A 21,623-nucleotide genomic window follows, 5' to 3' on the forward strand; every position below is an offset into this window, starting at 1 on the left:
AGCAAATAGCTGGAAGGTCCTATAAGGTTTTCACTGCCAAAAGCTTCAGGATTCAGACTGTGAATGGAACACTGCTCTTTATTAAGGTAATGTCTTCATGGAAGATGGAACGCAGATCCTTCTGAGCCAACAAGACCTTCAACATTCCATTTAAATCCATCTGTGCTCAAACGTTCCTCTTTATTCCTTGCAGGTCCATGTAGGAGGAAGACATTATGTTCATCTGTCTGTCTATAAAACGATGAGAGGACATGCGTTTCTGAGAGGTCTGAAAGAATCCATGAGCCGCGACGACCCCATTATGTTGTTCTAATGTAATACTCTGCTTCTATTCATACAACAGCCAATACATTATGATAAATCAATTCTTGACAAGATGAATTAAAACATGTATCCAATTTCACTTTTCCAGGTGTCATTCTTGTTCAGTGGGACTTGATTTTTAAAACGCAAAAGCCGTGAAAACAAACAAGTCTTCTTTGCTACCGTCAGATGACGAGCTCAAGGATCAGGATTGATTTTTGTGGAGGTTCAGATAACAAATACGTCTAAGATAGATTTGTGCCTATTGTACAGTAAGACATCCAGTCGCTCACTCGGTGTCCAACTCCTGAACTCTTTCACCTGATGACATCACTTTAAGTCAACAGACAAACTCAAGTGGGGTTTACCCTTAAACCCATAACACCCACAATGTCACTCTAAGGTGTTCAAGTGTAGTACAAAGTGAATTCATGTTTACCCAAACTTAATCATGCTTTTTGAATTAAAGAACACGGTAGATAATCACTTAATAACTTCCCTAAGCTTTGAAGAATGTTTTTTTCCTTCAAAAGCCCTCAGGCCATAATACCGTTGAACTCTTGCCCTGCAGCCATGCTGGAGGCCTGAGACTTCAGAATATTGACTGCTTTTGTAATTGCTGAGCATGTGACCTGAAACAAACTTGAATGTTGATAGGTGAAACTTGGCACTCGGTGTGATTGCAGAATGATTAACAGTTTTTTGACAAACATGCCTGTGTCTTCTTCTCTGCTGGTGCTTCAGATGTCAGGGTGCAGCTGAACCACAGACACACTGTTCATCAGGAGCTACAAGCAGTTTTGCATTATTTTCTATCCAGAAATGAGACCTGATGCTGAAGAAGCTTCCTCCCATCGTGGGTCTATATATATACATAATTATAATAACTGCACATTTCAATTAGAATAATTGTAAGCTAAGTATGCACGTTTGCTCTTCCACAGAACCACACCTTCACCTTTTGCACTGGCAGTGTATCAGGTGTTTGTGCCTACATGTGGTACAACATTCTGGTTCAACAGGTTTAGTTCACAAGCTGGATAATGATGACCAAGATTCTTAAGAAAATATACTAGTAAGCTCATGTTTTGTACGGTTTAGCTTGTGTGTGGTGCTCCTGTAGTTAAAAACAGAATCCAGGCAGAGAGTTGAAGTGGTGTTGTAGTTTCTGACTGTGCCAAACCATACTTGTTCATTCTTAAATGTAGTACAGAAACAGAAAAGCACACTGGCAGACAGAACTGAACTCTTCCTGGCTCTTAAGTACAGAAAGCTCAACTCACTGCAAACCTCAGCGACAAAGAGAGGTGAGCAGTGAACTCTGACCTCTCTGCTTGTCTTGCCTGTTCGTCTCACTGTCTTTGACGCCTTCTAGTGTTAAAACCGAACATTACCTTGGTCTGCACCTTCCTGAACCTTGCACGTTCACAATGTTCAGAGGAGGAATCAATTCTTGTTAAAAGTTTGGAAAGTTGCTGCTGCCGATTTCCAACCAGGAAACACCTTCTTGTCAACACTCGCCATCATCAGACTTCAGACTTGACGATCAATAACCAATCAAGACCTGAGACACTGATGGTTTGCCGGTTGAACTTGACCCTGTTGACCCGGTTATACACACGTGAGTTCTCCGATGCGGTGGATTAACCAGCGTGGCTCATATTGATTTACTTTGAATTCAAGTCGCAGCCAGTTGACTTTTATTTGAAAACATTTAATTGTATAGTTAAAAAATCCATTTTGTACATTTGTTTGTCATGAAAGAATCACACAAGTGTCTGGTTAACAAAGGTGGTAATGCATCATAATGGTCACAATGGAATCATGACGGCTTCAAGCTTCATTGGTGGCGAAGGATCGGCAGGTCACAGTTTCAGCTCCAGTCTGGATCTGGGCCCTCGGGTGGCGGCGTGGCCCCCCCGTCCCTCCCTCACTTCACCTTAGGGGGCGTGTAGTGGATCCTGCACCTTTCACTGAACACCTGAGCAGAGGGAGAAAGTAGAATAAGTGACGTAGACGCGGCGGCAGAGGCGACAACACGCTGAAAGTCGGCGTCGTACCTTCAGACTTCTATCGTTGACGACTTCTTCAACGTTCAACTCCGACTGCATGAGCTTTAGCTGGAAACAAGAACACAACGCAGCATTAAAGACTTTAAACTGAAGACCAAACATCAAGAAATCATTTTGTGCCGCATCATCATCATCTGGTATTAAACATTACATCATTACATTGGTCTGCTGCTTCCTGAGCTGTTTGATAAGCGCCAGATTGTCTCCGTCTTTCGCTCTTTCCTCCCGCAGACATCCCACCGCCGACGACGTTTGGGCTATGCAGGCCTTGATGGCTTTATCCCTGCTTAGGTGGGCCTCCATCATCTGGGCTCACGAGGAGAAGCGGAGAGAAGGTTTGTGAGTACACATGACAGGTTGTGTTGCTTTCAGTGGCTGCGTTTGGGGGTGGTGACACTCACTGACTCGTACAGCTGTTTGCATGTCTGTGTGGCGTCCACTTTGCCTGAGAAGGAGACAGTGGGCACGGTGGTGTTGAGGGAGTGAACGATGCGGTCATCTATGGTGCGCATCGCCTTCAGAACCTCCTGGGAAACCAACCAGAACCAGAACCAAAACACTTATACTTCTCCATACAAGAAAACAAGGCACATTTAACATTTGAGAGCTGAGAATTCTGGTGAAATGTGAGTGTTCTTGAAGGTCTCATCTGTTTCTAAACGTTTAAGTTTGTTGTCATGTGAATCCTTGTGAGTTATGTCAAGCTGATTGTTATCCAATCAGAGACGAGCTGTTCATTCGGAAGGTTACATGGAAGAAAAGCGGCGCATTCTGCTCCGGAAACGGGCTTGGGCTCCGTTTTTTCCGCTCCCGCACGTCCAGTGTCGCGTCAACGCCATTTACGTTACATTTACCTGAAACATTGAGAAGTCCTCACAGTTTAAAGTTCCACCGGTCGCCGCCATATTGGCTTGCGGGGTCCTCTACAGGGCAGGCAGGCAAGCAGGCAGGAGGTGACAGGTTAAGAGAGCGCCTGAGTGAAATGCTTTAATAATGATTTCAACCCCCACCCCTTGTCTTCCTGACGTGAAAGTCCCTCAAAATAAACGCTGCATTTGTCTATTTCTACTTTAATGTTCGTACTAGAAAAGGGGAGTTTTACTACTTGACAATAAGCAATTAAATGCAGAGCTACTATACAACTTAGTGGGGCAACGGGCAGGACAGTAATTTACTAATTGAAGTAGTTAATGGATGAAGGAGTGACCTGAGATGAGGCAATCTGTTCTGTATCGAAATTCCCCAAAACATATTTAAAAGAAAATCGATTATTATTGTTATTAGATAATGACAAAATGCCTCGAAAAACCTCAAAAAGCGAAACTGTAACATATCGATTCAATTTTGACGAGTAGTATAGTGATACGTGACTTAACAAGTCAGATATCTAACAATTTATTTCTTCGCTGTATTTTGATCAGGCACATCGTGCAACCTACTATGGTTACGCGACGGGTCCTGACAGGAACAGTTTAGCAGCCGCACACATTGTACCGCTGCAGCTTGTTGACTTTCACAGTTGACGGTGATTTGTGGTGTTGACTCGCCTTCACGATCCGATGAGAACAAAACATTAATTATCACCGATTTCATCTCCCAACATGAATTTCGTCAGATGTCGCGTTGGCAACTTAATAGGTTCGTATCGTACGTGTGTGTGTGAGTGAGTGTGTGGCTGTAGGTGACACCTGCTTGTTTACAGAATTTAGTGTCGCAAAAATGATTTAACCTGCAGTGCAAACAAGTGGCACAATCCGTTTAATTGTAACAAAAAGATGTGAAGGTTGTATGTAAAGTTTGTTCTCTCTGTTGTTGTTAACCAAATGTCAAAGAAAGAGTCCGAATCGAAACTAATCTTGTGTTCAGAGACAAAAAAATATCGTTTTTCCGTCTAAAAATAAGAAAATCTGGTTTGGCCCTTTTTTAAAACCTAATTGTTAAGTGAAACCAGTTATTTTGAACTGATCTGAAACATTTATACATCATATTGGCATCAAGGTGTGGTGGGAAGTTCTAAGTTTTATAGTCGAAGCTAAGTTAGAGCTCCACTTTTGATTATGAAAAGGACATATACCATCAATACTTAAGAAATGTGCGATAAGAAAAGTGTTCACGTGTTAGAAAACATTCTGCATGTGAGTCGAAACTAAAATGAGAAAGTTTGAGCAACCGTTTCTCTCACGAAAAGGCAGGAAGCAACATCTGAGATGACCTCAAGAACTTTGATTTCACTTTTTTATTATAGGATCATTTATGCTTTGTAAACCGGACACACCCTTGTGTTTCACTCAAAGCTGCTTTATGATGGTGTCACTGTGATGTGTATCCGTGTCTGTGCAGCTGAGTTTTGTCTCCACGTTTGGTAGCTGTGAGTTAAGTGTGAAGGATCTGTGGCCATTAAGGTGTGTGTTTACTTTTCATATCTGTGCAGGCCAGGTTCGCCGACAGGTCACACACGCACAGACCTGCAGGACCCTGTGCAGCAAACCACAGGAGGCCAAAGCAGAACCACAGCCCAGAGCTCCAGCACCGGGTAGAGTCTCTCACACACGACACGACACGACAGGACACAGCACTTAACTTGATATAATTTAGTTTAGATGATGCTTTTGTGAACCTCTTACAAGATAATTAACCAAAACAATTGACAAGGAATTCTGTAAGGTTGCAGGGTGCTCGTTGCCCTGGAAACAGTTCAGTCCCTAAGGAAAGAGGGACACAGGAAGTGGGGGGGTTCAAAGCATAGGGTGACAAAGTTAACTAAGGGGTCATGTGAAATCCAGCACATCTCTCCAAACCTTGTTTTTCTTGGAGACGCTTGTGTCTCTTTTCTGCTGTGCTTGGCCGTTTCCCATCACGCACGCTCTGTTGTTTGATGCAGCTCCTCACCTCGGGTTCAAACTCCCAGGCCACAGGCCATCGGACATGGATAAGAAGATACTGGTGTGGTCGGGACGCTATAAGACGGCAGAGGAGATACCAGAGCTCGTGTCGTAAGCATCCTCTTCCTGTTTATTCCACAACCTTCCTGCACGCTGGGTTACATTAACCAGTGGCGCTCCTGCAGGTAGATTTGTTTCAAACACAGCAGCAGTTCAAACAAGCGTCTGTTTGTCGCTCGGAAGTAATTGCTGACATGAGGAGGTTGGATTTGATCTGCTGTCTTGATGAGAGGCTGTGATTGTCACGCATACAAACTGCAGATCCTCCACCTCCTAAATCTACAGCAGCACGCCAACAAGGGCTGATAATTCATAACATGGAGCGTCTGGTTATACTGGTGTCTGTGCTCCTATGGCAGGTTTGAGAAGATTGATGCTGCCAGAGACAAAATGCGAGTGAAGATCTGCGTAATTATGATGGGGCTCTCAATAGCTGCCTGTATATTCATGGTCTTCCTTGGCAAAAAGGTGAGTCACAGAAGCTGAAGGCGTTTTGTTTGTGTGCATTATTCTGTATGATCAGCTTATTTACCTCAGCTGTCTTTAGAATATCACACAATTATAATGTTAGTATGTTTAAGCAGGTCATAGAAAGTGGAATCATATATGTTTGTCTGACACACCTGTCGTCTGTTATTTGTCTCCTCTTCAGGCTGCAGGCAGGCACGAGTCCCTGACCGGAATAAACATGGAGAAGAAAGCCAGATGGATGGAGGAAGTTCAAAGAGACAAGGAAGCTGCCGCTGCTGCCCTGGCTGCCAAGACCCAGTGACCAGGAACAAGTAAATGGTCACACACACCCCCTCCTCTGTGTGTCACGCATATTAAGCTCCTGGGGCGTTACCAAAACATTTAATACACATTATATTTTTAATGGATGGTTTCATTATTAAAGACTTATAAGAACAATCCAATCTACAGAACGTCCTTTTGAATCCTAGTTTTTAAAGTTGCAGGGTGTCTGCATGTCACACTGCAGCTTCAATGACCAGAACAATCAGATTTTCAAACAATTTTTTTCCCTTTTCTTTTGTTGCAGACTAAGTTTTGGTGACCCCATGCAGTAACTTTGCTCCACTTCCATGTTCTGTGGAAACCCCTCGTGTAAAAGGAGAGCGAGGCCTTTGGTCGTACGTCCCACATCGCCACTTTGTCGCCTAATATGTAATTAGAGTTTATCGCTATTTAAATTTTTGCTCAAACTCAAATGAATGCTATGGAGGAATCTGTCAGTGTTTATAGAATCAGTAAACTTTCAACATAAACCTCTCTCACATCTCTGTGTCAGTCACAACAATAAAGGAACACATCTTACTTCAAATAATGTCATCACATATTCCTTAATGTTTCCCATAAGGATGCATTCCAACACCAACATTATCTATGTATTCCACCTGTACAGAACTTCAATAAAAGTGATTCAGTGGCCACAGAGTTCATGAAACAGCATTTATGCAAATGGCATAACAGGACAGTTACAAACTCAATACAATAGCAGTAATGGACATGGATAGCTGGTCATCTCTTGCAGAGATTTTGACATAAGTAAGAAATGTAAGAGAACTTGGTAAACGAACATGAAGTCTTGCTAACTAAAGGTAATCACCAGTACTTTCAAGTTTAATCTGGATTTCTGATTTTGTTAACTGGAAGGATTTCTGAATAAGGATTTATGGCACCATCAGCAAAATGACAGATGCTACCCCCCCAATATAAACTTTCAATGGGTTAAAAACAAAGAATAATAAAAAGACCCAAGTTTTTCAAACTCTTGACCCAAACGTTGGTGTGTGAGTGAATGATTTGGCATGAGCAAACTAGAAAATACAACCTGAACATACATTGGTAAGCCAATGTTTTAGATTGCTCACAGCCGAATAGACAATTTTCTAAAGAGTCTCACTGGTGGAACATTTGTCAGGATACAATTCTCCGAGCTTTGCTGAGGCAGCAGGATCTACTGATTGTAATTAGTGTGCTAACAGTTTCAGTCCACAATGCGCTTGAGTCCAATGGTGGCAAGGGTAAACAGTGAGGTACCAAGTCATCCTCATCATACCTAAAGGGGGACTGAGGATCCAGACCTTTACGCCTCACTTCCTGAGGGGGGGAAGAGCCGTGTAGTCACCCATCGAATAGTTCAAACTACGGTATAGTCTCAAAGAGCGGGCATCAGTCCTCAACTAAAGTGCTGTAAATGAAATGTACTTATGGTAAGAAAAAAAAATTCCGTCGGTCTGCTGCTAGACAGACGCCAGGGTTAAATAGTCTGTTTTGTCTCGTCCAAGTCTGTCCAATTAGCTCAGTGTGAGGGAAGACTCCAGTTCCCATGATTCCATGGGGTTATGCACGTCACACCAGAGGCAGGAGGCAGCCGGGACTCTCGAGGATGGAGCTTGCGGTTGGAAAGCCCCATTGCTGGATGAAGGAATGCGTGATACTGGATCCAGGAGGGAACGCAAGCGGCCTGGGGTCTCACCGACAAGCTCCATCCCTCGGCAACCCTGTCAAGTTCCTATTTTGTCCATTTGTGGTCACGTGTTGATGGCGACCATTCAATGGCCGGAGAGCGGAGGTAAGGGAGGTCACCTCCATTTTTGAATCATTAAGTGCCTTCAGCAGAGGTCTGTTGAGTCCTCGGGGTGAGACTGGCCGTACGATGCCACTGTGGGCAATTCAGTCCAGTAACCACAGTCATTCATGTGGTCAAAGTGTCGTGGTCAGTCCAGTGTTTAGGTTAAATCATTCTCTAGAGGTGGGGCTTGGTATCACGTCCATGATCACCTGTCTCGTGAGTCATTAATGCTAATCACAGACAAAAGTGCGGTCCTATTAAATCCCACTAAGACAAAAAGGGATGAGGGGAGGGGGGGGGGGGTCTAAAAAAACTTGTCTGGGGCGGTTGGGGGGTTGAGTTAGAGGGGCGCAATCTGCTAGGTGCCTTCTGGGAAGCAGCAGGAGACGTTGGGGTGTGAGCAGGTGGGTGGGTTTAAGATGCTGAGGCGAGGGGGGAGGGGCTGAACTCAGAGCAGAGTGATGAGTGAAACCTTCAGAAACTGGCTGACAACACAGCAGGATTTGACCCACACTGGACGTACGCACACATGTGCTCCTGTAATATTACATTTGTATTAATCGTGATGATTAAATCGATCTCTCTGACAATGGCAAGGGAAAGAAAGGAATCTTAGGTTGTCTTCACCCTTTGTCATGTAGCGGGCAGAGAGAGAAATGACAGACTGGCTGAGGTGACGATGACGGTTCGGCATGGGAAAGGGAGGATTTAGCATTATAGCTGGAAGCCCTCCATCGGGGCCTCGCACTGCTGGAAGAGGAACTGCTGCTGCTGCAGGTCAACAGCCGGAGCCAGAGACGGGTCCTCGTCTTCGGGGCTGAAGTAGCGCTCGATCAGGTCAAAGGCCTTCTGGTAAATATCCTGGTTCTCATGGCCCTGCAAGTACTCCAGCTTGTCTAAACCTGGGGAGAAGAGACGTGGCGAGACAAATCAGACAATATGATCACTCTGACTCTGTGGATTGTTTGGGTGGAATTGGAAATCTGCCCGGTGAACGAACCATAAGCCTCCTCGATGAGTGCACAGTAAGGGTTGATTCCTCCTCCCCCTCTCTTGGCCTCCACCTCTCCCAGACGCAGGATGTTCTCCAGGCCATTTAGAGCCACCTGCACAATTTTGGAGTCCATAAGTGTGAGCAGGTCACACAGAGGCTTTATGCAGCCCAGCTCCACCAGGTGTCTGCAGGGGACAAAGACAAAACATCAGCACCTGATGCACGATGTATCCATTATGATGCATCTACAGTGTGTGTGTTTGTATGCACATCAGAGGCCTGACCTGATCTGCTCAGCTGAACCCCCAGAGGTGGCGTTTGTGATGGCCCAGGCTGCCTCCTTCCGTGTGCGGAACTCTGCCACTTGCAGGATGGTGATGAGAGGAGGCAGCAGACCTGCGTCTATCACCATCTACCAACAAAGAGAAACGTATGTAAAAATGATCCTATTGACTTCATATCAACGGGTTAACCCTTAAAGAAGAAGTAGCACCGCGTCACACACACACCTGTATTTGTGCCCGATTCCCTGCTGTGATGTTGGAGATGGTCCAGCAGGCTTCCTTCTTGATAGACTCCTTGGGGCTGCTGAGAAGGTGGAGTAGGGACTGCAGTGCTAAACAGTTCAGGATCACCTAGGCAACAAGCCACACCAAGTCAGAAATGTGGAGGTACACAATGTCACACAGTCTTTTCTCTAAACAACTAGTGTGTCTGAGTAGCAGCAGGACTGTTTTGGTCAAATTTCAAGAATGAAAGTATCAACAACGTGACTGTAAAACACCCTGTATAACATACAGGCTGGTTTACTGTGTGTGTGTGTGTGTGTGTGTGTGTGTGTGTGTGTGTGTGTGTGTGTGTGTGTGTGTGTGTGTGTGTGTGTGTGTGTGTGTGTGTGTGTGTGTGTGTGTGTGTGTGTGTGTGTGTGTGTGTGTGTGTGTGTGTGTGTGTGTGTGTGTGTGTGTGTGTGTGTGTCCATTACCTGTGTCTGTAGGTCATCTCCAGTGACGATGTTCCCCACAGCCCGTAGTGCAGGGGACACGACCTTATAATCAGAGTGCCTGAAACAACGCAGTAATCGGAGTATGTCACCACGCTGATGCTCTTTATAAAGCCTGAATCCACTTTATATGTCTCTCCAACAATACATTCAGAGTGTCGTATGTGTATATCTCTAAGGTCTTACATCAGCAGCTCTACCAGCCGGCGGCAGACTCCTGAATCAATGACGGCCTGGATTTTGTCATTGGGGCCGTCGGATAAGTACGAGAGCGCCCAGCATGCGTCTGCCAGAATATCCGTGTCATTGACAAACAGCAGCCAAGAGAGCACACTGAGGCACGGGGACACCTGGACAGGAGAGGACGCAGAGTGAGAAGGTTAGACAGGGAGCATGTGTGTCCTCTGGTTGATGTTCAGATCAGTGGGATCACATTTGTTATCCTGTTTTTAATATGAGACCTTGATATAGACAGTGACCCTGATGGACAGGATGTGATGTACTTCAGTAATGTGACTAATAGAACGTTGCCATAGCAATGGTGTTTATCTCTGTAAATTACTTTGCTGAAGTCTGGAGGAGGGTTCTTTCCTCTGCACAGGTTTGAGAGCGCCCACACAGCATTCCTCATCATCGTCAGACGGTTCTGTTTCGCCAATAACCTGTAAGAGGAGCGGAGCACAGCTCAGCATCGACACAGATCCACAGAGTGGGAGCTTCAACCATCTCTTAGCGCTTTTCAAGCATCAGCGACAGAAACAGTTGAGTGAATGCGAATTCCTACTTACTGGACCAGGGACGGCAGAATGTTGCAGTCTATGACAAAGTCTCTGCATTCTGTGCTGTCACCTGCTATGTTTCCCAAAGCCCAGACCGCCTGAGGAGGAAATACAGCGTGAAAACATTGACGAGCAACAGGGAAAACACCCTAGAGATTAATTTATTTGGCAGTCAAGAGTAGAGAATTGAGTCTTCTTACCTGTTCCTGTACGTCTTCAAAATCAGAGCTGAGCATCTCTATGAAAATGGGCACAGCGCCCGCCTGGATGACCACTCGCGTCTGATGGGACGTACCCGACGCAATGTTGGTCAACACCCACGCAGCCTCAAACTGAAACAGCGATACATTAAAGTTACAAATGTATTTAGTTACTTATACAAACATTTGAAGCTTGAAGAAAACCCTCTTAAAAAGGATAAACAGTACATATACAATGTGAGCTTCTAAGCGACTCATTGTTCTTGAGTCTGTAGATTGCCATGTTGCATTGTGTCCATCCTTGTACCAGCATAATTCAGTAAACGTACCTGCAGTGTGCAGTTTTCTCTCCGCTTTAGGAACTCCACAAAGCGCTCCACCACCCCTGCTGTAGCAATGACCTCATCGATGGGTGGGTTGGGTTCTGTTTGAGAGACGGAGGATATTCAGCTGAATCAAGCATGCAGACCGGCTGACTCGTTATGAATGAAGGCGGGTGGGTTGAGCTACGGCGCCCGTACCTTTAGACAAGAGCTTCCTAAAACGCTGAGTGCCTATCAGCTGCTGCTCAGGAGAACTGGAGAAAATCATCTGAGTCATGTCTTCAGAGATCACCGCACCCTGTATGACAGAGATTTCACAGAAAGAAGACTGCATGTAGAAAGCAGAATCTCTTGTTTACTGTATTAACTGTTGTTTTCCCTTTCCTCTCACCATGGTGGGGTCCATGTTATTAGCCTGGGACTCCAGGTATCCACTATCGGCCATTCCATCATCATCTGGGACGCCATCATCCTCCACTGTGGCAACATTCCTTCTCTTAAACAGCTGAAATAGAAAAGCATTCATATATATTAGGTAAGTTGTGTTATAGCATCACCCACATTGACATTTCACTGCAGGAACGCTGCTTTAAACATGTGGGTTAAACCAATGAGGTAGAAGTTTGTGTTGTTCTTTATAGGGGTCTTCGCCACAATCTTCATGAAATCCTTGTTATTTTGTTTTAGATGACACTGAATGCAGTAGACCCGTTAAAATCACTTATAATAGTGTATTTCCCTTCAGCAACAATTAATAGCAGGTTAACTTGGACCAATTAAGGTTTTAGACCATAAAATGATCTCCAGACACAGAAGAGTTAATCCATTCTCGTAACCCTTGAGGAAAGCTTGCCGTAAACACTCACCTGTTCATCCTTCTTCTGTTTGCGGAGCTGTAAGCCTTCCTCTTCCCTCCTCCTCCGCATCTCATCTGTGTTGAGGGACTTGTTCTTGTAGCTCTTGAGTCGTGCATTGTCCTTACCTTGACTCATTGTTTAGCCTGCGGTGAATTGAAGTAAACAAACACCATCACGCATCTACCATCACAACCTGCTACCTTAACATGACCTGTAATGGCGTCACCAGTGTGGAAGGCACTTTGACCAATTTGAGGGGGGAGTGCATTATATAGGATTTTCGTAATATTCACAAACTAATACTATACTCGCAGTATTGTTATCGAGCATAATACTGTAGTTAACACAAACGGGAGACACTTCAGTGCTCGAAGGGACCAGAGGGGGCATCTAAGGATACTAGCTAGCCTGTTAGCTTTGCGTATTGACATTTCTAATTTACCAAAAACAGGAATGTCTAACGTCAAGTGCTGCTCAGTTTTTGTCAGCAATCCGAAAACGCACAACATGTCCGCTGTACGGTCTCAGTACGCTACAATGTCAACGTTATTACCGGGTTAGTGCCAAAAACCGAGCTAGCTGGCTAACAGTGACTAGCTCCTCCGCTAGCTGACTTAGCTAAGCTTAGCTCTGAAATGCACCGACAGCAGCAAAACGGCCAAGTATTTCCCCCAACACGACAGGCGCCGAGAAGCAGACGGCCTCGGGGAATATATAATGTTACTATAAAGAAAATAAGAAATGAACTTAATTCAACCTGACCTGTCAAATTGGGCTCAGTAATCCCCTTATTCTCTAGGCCACCGTTCGTACAGCCAGCGCCGGTAAATAGTGCGCATGCGTAGTACAGAACTCTCCCCACTATTTACACCCCACCCAACACGACGGGACTGCGTAGTAAATACATTGAAAATATGCTGTTAACGTGTTAGAAATATGCCATTTTGTAAGCATTACGACACATTTGAAGTTTATAAACAGTTCGATACAGGCCTTTTTCGTTATTACACAGAGGAAATATGTTACGTACTTACATAAATTGCATGTATAAGGGGTTAAAAGGAAGCACGGATGTCGACCCAGTGTAACCTCGAGCGGTGTTTACATCCGTCGGTTCAGTTCTGTGAAGGAAGGAGAGCAGGTGTGTAATGAAGGTTAAAAGAGCCCGGATGCAGGTTTGAAGTTGATTAAAGCCCGATGGCAGGCGCCAGTGGACACGTGGGTCGTCTGAAAAGCGGCACTCCTCCAGACAACAACACACACGCACACACAAATGCAACAACCATGAACTAAACACACATCAGTGATGCAATAAAGACGAGGACAACAACAACAACAACAATAATGAAACAGTCAAAATCATAAACATTTTCGTAATCTTTGTCCCCATTGCCATCTCCATCAAGCATAGACTTACAAACGTGTCAGCAAAGGCAAAACATCAAAACAATGTCAAGGTTACTGTAGCTATAATATGTTAAAGCATTGATTCATCAATACACAAAAACTTTCAAAAATTAGGATTTGCTTCGGTTTTCTCTTTTATATTGAATCAAATAGGAGTTTCTGATCGCTATTAATGCTTTTCTATTGGTATGAAATTTAAATAGAACAATGTAGAAATGATGGGTTCAGGTGAGGGAGATCAGAGAGAGAGAGAGAGAGGTGATTTGCAATTACTGTCTGATGATAGTCTCCTTTAGACCTTGAAGTACAAACAGGTGTATCGTGACCTGTGTATAGAGAGAGACACCTTGTGGCCAGGCCTTGTGCAGTTTTCTTGATTTTGTAGTTGTTTTCTGTCACTGATGCTCTTTAAATTAGGACCAGAAGGGGATATAACCTAAATATCATCTATCAAAAATTATTGCAATTTAAATTTACTACTTTTTTATCCCCATACTCATAGATTACTGTTATGAATTTGAGTGTCTGTGCATGTTGACAAGTTACACAGTTTGTCTCAGTATTTGTATTGGATTCTAGATTTGATTTTACAAAATCTACCATTGTCCACAAAAGTAATACAACTTCAGTCATCATTGCCCCAAAGCAGCCAAACTGTCTGTGAGGTTTAGGAGATGATGAGCCTTAGAGATGAAAGACATCACCTGAAGTGTGCCAGGCTGGAATAATTAACACCTGAAAGCTGAAAGGACAACTGACGACTATCTGTCAAGCGCCGTTACACCTAAGCCATCGTCACAATCCTATAAGTATGAGACGCTCCAACAAAACCCGTAGACATCTCCAAAAGGACCACTATGCAGAGACACATCAAGCTCCAGCGCGCCCTGCTCAGAGACACGGACTTCTTTGACATGTGGCACGACTACATGAACCTGGGCGAGCTGGTGCAACAGCTGGGCGGGATGCGGGAGCAAGACACCGGACATGGCGAGTGGAGCCCGAGCCCGAGCCGGAGCCGCCCACCCCCGAGCGAGGACAGCGCAGAGTCCGGTTCAGTCAGCGGTACTTCTGACACCAGCAGTGGGAGTAAGGCCGACTACTGCCGCTTCTGCAAGCAAAACGGGGAATCCGTGGCGGTTTACGGCTCACACAAGCTGAAATCTGACGAGGGGAAAGTGCTGTGCCCCGTCCTGTGGAACTACACTTGCCCCATCTGCGAGGCCACCGGGGATGACGCGCACACACGCAGGTACTGTCCACAGGCGCAGCGTCAGCAGGAGGCGAATGGGACGCTGCTGCCCAAGACGCGCTTCTGGTAGGCTGACAACAACAAACGGTACATAACGAACCTAATAACCTGACAAGTTTGAGTCATGCGTTTTCTATTTACATTGCTCATTTAAAGATGTTAATAGTTAAAAAGTGACATGTTTAAAGTGTCACGTATGACTTTAAATGCCCTTTAATGACTTTGAAATGTTGCATTTTAAGCGTTGGACCTGTCATTAATGTTTTCTGACAGTAAAATAGTAATTCATCAGTAAAAACGAGATGCTACAACACGTTCTTGTAAGCAGATAAAAGTGAGTTCTCTCTTTGCAGCTCTTAATAAAAATGATTGCAAATCTTAATGTGTCTGTCTGCGTCATACCTTCATTTCCTGTTTGATTGCTAAACTCTTACTATGCGTGCATTTCTGAGCAGGTTCTTTTTTTTTCTATTGACCTCCCATAAAACACATTTTTGAACTGAATAACATTCCGTGCGAACTATTTAATTAATGACAGAATGTTGACGTTGACATCATAAGCGTAGAAATGCTTCAGACATACACGTGTAGCCATAACACTTCACGCTCACAATGAAGTGACGTCAGCATGAGAGCACCCCCCCACAATACTGCTTGTATCATAACACTCCCACTTGCTCTCATAATGTGCAACATGTGTGACCACCTGTAGTACAATTCCTGTTGTGGTTCATGTGTCATAACCTCTTTACTTTTGAGTTGATGTATTATCAAGTAAGCTGTCTGGGACAAAGTCTGCACCTTGTAATTGTTTACATCACAAATGCATTGTTGGACCTTATGTGTTGGTCCATGCGGCAACAATCATAGTTTTTTGTTTTTATTCTCCAATCACCCATTCAGATGACATGGGGGTCAGAGATGAAGCTCTAAAGGGGAAACATCTAAGTTGGGTTGTGTGAGTTTAAAATGTGTACACGTGCTGACATGCCATAAAGCCAAGCTGTTGCGCAACCACCTGTTTTTATAAAACATAAAGCCCCTCCTATACACAGTGTGTATAGTCTCTGTATTGCCCTTTACCCTGCACTGCTTTATAGAACTCTCAACAAATGCTACGATCAAGTTAGTTTATCACAGGATCATAAAAATGAGGCATTTCAAAATCTGGTGAGCACATTGATGACTTTAAAAAAAATCATAATTGCTGTAACATTCCTTCTCTATCTTATCCTCCCACTGTGTACCTTCATCGCCCTAGAAACTGCACTCCTCTCTCCTCTACTCTCCTCCTCTCTTTCCTAACTACCCCTCCCCCTTCCATTCACCAAGGACACTATGGCTTGTGTTATGTCCCCTCCCCCTCTTACCCTCATGACTAGACAGGCTCAAACTCTGTGTTAGTTTGGAAGAATCCAGACTCTGCATGCTGGTTGTTCCTCTCTGAGATCTTTCTTCTCCCATAAACAAGCACATCTGCGTAAGTCAAACTCTACCCCTGGTTTTAGATTTGCCTTTTTAAGAGTAAAATGGCAAAACATCAAATTAGCCTTGTGGTAGCCATTGTGGTGTCAGTGCTTGTGTTTGTCGGTGCGTTGGTCTTCAATGCGCTGGCTGGTCGTGGAACATGTAAGTCCCATGTTTCTCTTTTCTGTTTCCACCGAATGTCCAAATCATTCCACTATGTGTTTGTGTTATCTTGTTTCTTCTTATCCTATCTTCTGCTGTGATTTTTGTATTTTCTCCCACAGATCCATTTTTGGAGAGCACAGGTAACATTTCAAAGGCTTTCGAGACCCAGATCACTCCAGCGGGATGGACCTTTACCATCTGGTCTGTCATCTACATCTGGTTGATTGCGTTGCTGGTCTACATACTCTCTGGCCTGTGTAGGAAGTATGAACATGTCAAAATAGATGTTGATTTTGTGTTAATGCACATTGGCTGTTGTTCTTGAGATCTGGTGTGCTGACATGTTTTCCTCTTCTTCTTCTTCCTAGAAATGCATACGGCTATGTGTACTGCAGCCCTCCTGTTTTGCCACATGGGTTTTTTCTTATCTGGTGCTTCAATTTTGGTGTCAATGTGGGATGGTTGTTCCTTTGGGACAGAAGGTGAGGTGGCAGCATTTGCTTTATATTTATAATGCTTTATATTTTATTATATAGATGCATAGAGGAATAGAAGGATTTAGAGGCTGTTGGTCTGCCTGTTTTTACAGTGGGAGGAAGGTGAAGGACTCAAAATCTAGATAATGAAAACAGAAACAATGATATTCATGGTGGAATATAATTTGTGTGATTTGTTTTCCCTATCAAAGGTCGATGGCTGCCGCGTTGTCTCTCCTACTTCTCATCACCTTCCTTAACTATGCCATGATATCCTTCTCTTGCCATGGACTCCATATTTATGGAGCCTGGCTCAACAAATACCACAAAGTCGACCTGTGGCTCCACCGTGTTCTGGTTAGTATGACCTCCGTTAGCATTCCTGCGTGAGCTTGATTCTCAGAAGTCAAACCAGGCTGTGTGCTTGATTGTTTGATACGTTGTCCATCACAGATTCAGAATGGTTTGGCCATATACGCAACATGGACAACCATCGCGTCTCTCATCAACCTGACCATCGAATTGACCCTCGATGCAAACATGTCCCAAACAAACGCTGCCACTGTGGCACTGGGGGTTTTGGTTGCAGTTTTGTTTGTGTGGTAAGTGCAGAGGAGCAAACATCTTTATATGCAAACTTTAGATATGTTCACTGTTAAATAGAATTGTATACATTATGCTAGTTTCTGCATCAAATGTGTTGAATCTCTCTCAGGTTCATGCTGGAAAACACCGTCTTTGATAGACATGTGAGGTACATCCTCACTATCTACCCTGTGGTGATCTGGGCCCTGTGTGGGATCTTCACGAAAAACTACAATGCTGCAGCTCCTAGTCGCAACGACATCTGTACCGGTAAGGATCTTATCTCTCTCAACTGGATTCCTATAGATATTGCATCCACTATAATTCATTGAATAGATTTATGACTCCATGAGAGATGTGCAGTAAACAGAAATGCTTTACTCTGCTGTTTTCTCTCCACAATAGCGGCGCTGTTGGCTTTCGCCTGTGCCTTGTGTGTCGCACGGTTTGTTTTGTCCATTTGCCGGCATGTGACACGACCACTTTACCAAGATGTCAGCGCGGAACTCATGGAACCTTTAGAAATCAGTCAACACCAGAGGAAGATATTTAAGTGAGGACAATCGTGAATACTTTTCATCATATTGCTCTAAACTGCTCTGCATAGTGGAAAACTGATGCAGTGAAGTATATGAACGCCACTTTAAATTGAAATAATCTGCTCCATTCCTGAAATTGTACAAATATTGATAAATCTGATGCTTTTTTTTTGCTGTTGCGAGTGCTTTTTGATATGTGGATGTGTTTTATCACCAATAAATTGTTGTTGTTCTTGAGTGTTGTGTTTTTGTGCACTATTTGCTTTGGCGTTGTTCATGAGAAAACAAATATGAGCAGAGGCATAACGGTTACAATAAGGTGTTAAAACAAACCAGCTCGAGCTTGACAGTAGAAATGTGAGGCGTTAGAAGCACAAATGAGACTTTAACACCTGCAGCCCCCTTATATTGGCCCTGATTACCGATTTACATAACCCCAGATTATTGCACAAGTCATAACTTTGTCATTTAACCCAACATCATCGCCTTTTCCTTCTCTGCTTCTCTTGATGTTTAGCTTTTTTTAAACTGATTCTATTTTTTACGAATACCTATAGATTCCATTCTTTTCTTTTCTCTTCTGCCTTCTCTGTTTGCTTTCCCTATCTGGACACCATTTATTCACCTGAAGAAGCTTAAAAAAAGGTTTGTTCAAGTCCTTGGTTTAAAGGTCACCGAGGAGTCGTGGACATGAATCTGACCGAATCAATGATTCTGATGACCTTTGCAATCAGTTCTGCCTCCAGTAACACCCATCAATAACACACACATCCTCTGTGTATCAGAGGCCTTATTGTTACACCTTGTGCTTTGGCGTCAGTGAGATGTTGTCTTTTCTTCATCTAAATACACCTGTATGAAATCAACACACTAATCTTCTGCTCTTTCTTCCATTTTAGAGCTTTCGCGGACACATATCAACAACGGCGGACTTTGAATATCACCAGTAATCTTATCTCTTTAAAGCATTTCACCTATTTCAAGTCTAATCCATGTGTATTTATATTACATTTTGATAAAAATGGCTGCACAGTGTAATACAGTTACACAAAATATACTAACTTCATTTAAAGAGGCGACAGAATGAGTTATGTACTCATTCTGTAGTTGTAGAGCAGGTGTCAGGGTTGTTTGCATTGTATGACAAGGCGAGGTATGTAAATGTACATATGAGTTCCACGTGACGTGTTTGGTGTCCATAAACGTCATTGCATAACAAGCTGTTGTATAAGGTAAGCCGTCCCCACAGGGAGCACACATGCTGCTGCGCTTCATTCTGTTGACTGGACTCAGACGTGGAGGAGCACACAAAGGTAAAGGCTTATTCTGACAAGCTGCTACCACATTGTTTCGGGAGAAGAGTCAACATGCAGTTCCGGCATGTTATAGAACTTACTACTAACTAACTAACTAACTAACTAACTAACTAACTTGTTGTCAACCTTGGATAGATTGTGATAGGAATTATCAAAGGAATAGGAATCACAATTATTGGCTTGTAGATGTATGTATTATTAATTGGAGGCATAGAATTCAGAGTCATAGAAAAGCTGGAAGGTGACTGTTTAGGTTTTCATGGCAACTATCAGAAAAGAAAGCAGGAGAAATGTTCTGATTATAGCAGAAATGTGTATGTGTTGCATCATGACACTTAGATTGTTTGTTATCACTTGCCCTCCTCCACAGGGAGGTCAGAGGCTTAACTCCGGGTCACCATCTCCAGAGTTGGAGGTGATTAAATGTGTTGCTCAAGGACACTTCAGCACAACACATGAGGCCAAAGAACTAGTCAATAAAGAGAGAGGAGGCGTGTCTTTAGTTCTAATTCTTTCATTTGTCTTTCTAGCTTTTTTGAACACTTAAATTGACTAAATGAAATCTTTTTTATTGCAGCTGATCACGATGGGAGATCACGATTCTGGACGTCTCGCTGCGATCGTGGTGTCTGTACTCGGCTTTGTAATAAGTTTAATCTTCAACGGTCTATCTGTGGTTGGACTTGGTACGTGAAATATTTTAGCTTTTTGCTGGAATGTTTGGATTCCTGTTTAATATCTATAGGTTAATTCTCATTCACATTCCTCTCACTTCTATATCTTGACTGGTTGTTTGCATTGGAACTCCTTAGGTCCTTATTCCACCACCACAGCCAACGTGTCAGCTGAGTTTGACACACAGATCACACCTTCAGGATGGACCTTCAACATCTGGAGCGTCATCTACGTCTGGCTTACTGCCATGGTTGTCTACATCCTGAGTTTGCTTTGCAGAAAGTGAGGGGCTACTTTTTATTATTTACATTTTAAGGCAGTACATGGATATACGGTTGCTTAGTGTCCCTCTAGTGGAGACTGTACATACTGCCTGTGTATGTCCAGAATGTACCAGTAGCTCAGTGCACCTGGATTACCTGTATGATTCAAGTCAAGTTTCTAATCCACTGTGCTTCTTTTCCTCGTAGGAACGGCTATGGTTATGTTTACTGCAGCCCCTCAGTGCTGCCTTATGGATTCTTCATTTGTTGGTGCATCAATCTGTGCTTCAACATTGGATGGCTGCTGGTTTGGGACAGAGGGTGAGAGCAATTTAACTGCCTCATGCTTCTTTTTTCCCTAATGCAGCACGCAATAGGATATGGTACTGTCTCTGTTTCTGTAATAAAATCTGTGTTTGCTGTTTTGTGCCCCATCCTTTAAAGGCTGATGATCCCTGCACTGGTTTTCCTCATTCTGGTCATCTGCACAAACTACGCCATGATAGCCTTCACCTGCCATGGACTCCATATTTACGGACCCTGGCTGGAGAAATACCACAAAGCAGAGCTGTGGCTAATCCGTGTGCTGGTCAGTTATGCTCCTGACGTTGAATGTATTCAACTTCAGCTTTGAATAGATCTCAAAATTGAAACCAATATGAAATATGGATGTCAGTATTTAATGCCCCTTTTAACTTATTTGCAGGTTCAGAATGGTGTGACGATATACGCAACATGGACGACCATTGCAACTCTAATCAACCTGACCATTGTGTTGACTTACAATGCAAACATGTCTCCAACGGATGCTGCAACAATCGCCTACTCTGTGTTGTCTGTTGTGTTGCTGGTGTGGTAAGTGCTTCAATACACCCAAAGCTTTTCATGTAGAGAAAAAAGTGTATACCAGGAAGGTTCTCAAGCAGTGTGTCTTTACTCCTTCACAGGTTTATGCTGGAAAACTCTGTCCTTGACAAACATGTGCGGTACATCCTCACTGTCTACCCTGTTGTGATCTGGGCATTGACTGGAAACCTGGACAAAAACTTTGATGCTGAATCTCCCAGTCGCAACGGCATCTTCATCGGTAAGACACAGAAGAAAACTACATCATGACATCGCTGCCATAATGTAGTTCATATTTCAAATAAAATCCGTACTAACTGTATTTCTTCCCTCAGTTGCGCTGTTGGCTGTGGCCTCTTTGCTGTTTGTTGCACGGATCTTTCTCGTGATCTGGCGTCACATCAAACTGCCGCTCTACAAAGATGTCAATCCTGACGCCTTGGAACCTATGGAGACTGCTGCCAAGCAGAAAAAGTTATTTAGCTAAATGTTCTGCTCAATACTTTAAGTGATGTAACTACAATACTAAATTACAATACCTCATACTAGATTGAAGGAAATTATGTTATTTAATGCAGATTGTTTAT

The 21,623-nt window shown here is 43.6% G+C and overlaps 6 protein-coding genes across 7 annotated transcripts; 4 read left to right on the forward strand and 2 right to left on the reverse strand.

Annotated features, from left to right (window-relative positions):
- Window positions 1-1,980: 1,980 nt before the first annotated feature.
- On the reverse strand, window positions 1,981-3,326 carry mix23 (mitochondrial matrix import factor 23). The gene is made up of 5 exons (XM_076138104.1): window positions 3,230-3,326; window positions 2,777-2,902; window positions 2,535-2,681; window positions 2,364-2,423; window positions 1,981-2,284 (listed from the first exon to the last, which is right to left on the reverse strand). The coding sequence occupies exons 1-5, from the start codon at window positions 3,278-3,280 to the stop codon at window positions 2,234-2,236; spliced, it is 435 nt and encodes a 144-aa protein (XP_075994219.1). The 5' UTR covers window positions 3,281-3,326; the 3' UTR covers window positions 1,981-2,233.
- A 503-nt stretch (window positions 3,327-3,829) lies between these two features.
- On the forward strand, window positions 3,830-6,749 carry fam162a (family with sequence similarity 162 member A). The gene is made up of 6 exons (XM_076138050.1): window positions 3,830-4,013; window positions 4,807-4,908; window positions 5,257-5,368; window positions 5,677-5,785; window positions 5,970-6,099; window positions 6,357-6,749. The coding sequence occupies exons 1-5, from the start codon at window positions 3,977-3,979 to the stop codon at window positions 6,087-6,089; spliced, it is 480 nt and encodes a 159-aa protein (XP_075994165.1). The 5' UTR covers window positions 3,830-3,976; the 3' UTR covers window positions 6,090-6,099; window positions 6,357-6,749.
- On the reverse strand, window positions 6,523-13,234 carry kpna1 (karyopherin alpha 1 (importin alpha 5)). Of its 2 annotated transcripts, none has more exons than XM_076138047.1 (14): window positions 13,080-13,234; window positions 12,055-12,188; window positions 11,580-11,693; window positions 11,387-11,486; window positions 11,195-11,289; window positions 10,866-10,997; window positions 10,675-10,763; window positions 10,449-10,548; window positions 10,073-10,236; window positions 9,869-9,947; window positions 9,396-9,521; window positions 9,171-9,298; window positions 8,893-9,071; window positions 6,523-8,794 (listed from the first exon to the last, which is right to left on the reverse strand). In XM_076138047.1, exons 2-14 carry the CDS (start codon window positions 12,178-12,180, stop codon window positions 8,607-8,609), a joined length of 1,620 nt encoding a protein of 539 aa, XP_075994162.1. In that variant the 5' UTR covers window positions 12,181-12,188; window positions 13,080-13,234; the 3' UTR covers window positions 6,523-8,606. The 2 variants fall into 2 exon arrangements, with proteins under 2 accessions (XP_075994162.1, XP_075994161.1); XM_076138046.1 differs by lacking the exon at window positions 13,080-13,234 and adding an exon at window positions 12,808-12,898.
- A 436-nt stretch (window positions 13,235-13,670) lies between these two features.
- LOC142988864 (nanos homolog 2-like) lies at window positions 13,671-14,774 on the forward strand. The gene is made up of 2 exons (XM_076138174.1): window positions 13,671-13,680; window positions 14,290-14,774. Exons 1-2 carry the CDS (start codon window positions 13,671-13,673, stop codon window positions 14,772-14,774), a joined length of 495 nt encoding a protein of 164 aa, XP_075994289.1.
- A 1,307-nt stretch (window positions 14,775-16,081) lies between these two features.
- Window positions 16,082-18,173, forward strand: LOC142988787 (uncharacterized). Its single transcript, XM_076138049.1, has 7 exons — window positions 16,082-16,333; window positions 16,456-16,600; window positions 16,705-16,818; window positions 17,025-17,169; window positions 17,266-17,414; window positions 17,528-17,667; window positions 17,803-18,173. Exons 1-7 carry the CDS (start codon window positions 16,234-16,236, stop codon window positions 17,952-17,954), a joined length of 945 nt encoding a protein of 314 aa, XP_075994164.1. The 5' UTR covers window positions 16,082-16,233; the 3' UTR covers window positions 17,955-18,173.
- Window positions 18,174-19,838: 1,665 nt separating this feature from the next.
- LOC142988768 (uncharacterized) lies at window positions 19,839-21,523 on the forward strand. The gene is made up of 7 exons (XM_076138022.1): window positions 19,839-19,938; window positions 20,065-20,209; window positions 20,398-20,511; window positions 20,635-20,779; window positions 20,897-21,045; window positions 21,138-21,277; window positions 21,372-21,523. Exons 1-7 carry the CDS (start codon window positions 19,839-19,841, stop codon window positions 21,521-21,523), a joined length of 945 nt encoding a protein of 314 aa, XP_075994137.1.
- The last annotated feature ends 100 nt before the right edge of the window (window positions 21,524-21,623 follow it).

Source organism: Genypterus blacodes, unplaced genomic scaffold, assembly GCF_046128005.1.
Source record: "Genypterus blacodes isolate CSIRO-AG114 ecotype Tasmania unplaced genomic scaffold, CSIRO-AGI_Gbla_v1 ptg000348l_1, whole genome shotgun sequence".
Lineage (NCBI taxonomy): Eukaryota > Metazoa > Chordata > Actinopteri > Ophidiiformes > Ophidiidae > Genypterus > Genypterus blacodes.

Bases quoted from the DNA above. Each gene is read 5' to 3' on its own strand.
- mix23 (XM_076138104.1), bottom strand. From the start codon at position 3,280: ATGGCGGCGACCGGTGGAACTTTAAACTGTGAGGACTTCTCAATGTTT. The intron at 2,903-3,229 runs GTAAATGTAACG...TTGGTTTCCCAG, and splicing joins AGGACTTCTCAATGTTTCAG to GAGGTTCTGAAGGCGATGCG. The intron at 2,424-2,534 runs GTAATGATGTAA...TCTTGTTTCCAG, and splicing joins TCAGGAAGCAGCAGACCAAT to CTAAAGCTCATGCAGTCGGA.
- fam162a (XM_076138050.1), top strand. From the start codon at position 3,977: ATGAATTTCGTCAGATGTCGCGTTGGCAACTTAATAG. The intron at 4,909-5,256 runs GTAGAGTCTCTC...TGTTTGATGCAG, and splicing joins GCCCAGAGCTCCAGCACCGG to CTCCTCACCTCGGGTTCAAA. The intron at 5,786-5,969 runs GTGAGTCACAGA...TCTCCTCTTCAG, and splicing joins TGGTCTTCCTTGGCAAAAAG to GCTGCAGGCAGGCACGAGTC.
- kpna1 (XM_076138047.1), bottom strand. From the start codon at position 12,180: ATGAGTCAAGGTAAGGACAATGCACGACTCAAGAGCTACAAGAACAAG. The intron at 11,487-11,579 runs GTGAGAGGAAAG...TCTGTCATACAG, and splicing joins ATAACATGGACCCCACCATG to GGTGCGGTGATCTCTGAAGA. The intron at 9,299-9,395 runs GTGTGTGTGTGA...CTTTGTTGGTAG, and splicing joins GGAATCGGGCACAAATACAG to ATGGTGATAGACGCAGGTCT.
- LOC142988787 (XM_076138049.1), top strand. From the start codon at position 16,234: ATGGCAAAACATCAAATTAGCCTTGTGGTAGCCATTGTGGTGTCAGTG. The intron at 17,415-17,527 runs GTAAGTGCAGAG...AATCTCTCTCAG, and splicing joins GTTGCAGTTTTGTTTGTGTG to GTTCATGCTGGAAAACACCG. The intron at 17,668-17,802 runs GTAAGGATCTTA...TCTCCACAATAG, and splicing joins TCGCAACGACATCTGTACCG to CGGCGCTGTTGGCTTTCGCC.
- LOC142988768 (XM_076138022.1), top strand. From the start codon at position 19,839: ATGGGAGATCACGATTCTGGACGTCTCGCTGCGATCGTGGTGTCTGTA. The intron at 19,939-20,064 runs GTACGTGAAATA...GGAACTCCTTAG, and splicing joins TCTATCTGTGGTTGGACTTG to GTCCTTATTCCACCACCACA. The intron at 20,780-20,896 runs GTCAGTTATGCT...ACTTATTTGCAG, and splicing joins TGTGGCTAATCCGTGTGCTG to GTTCAGAATGGTGTGACGAT.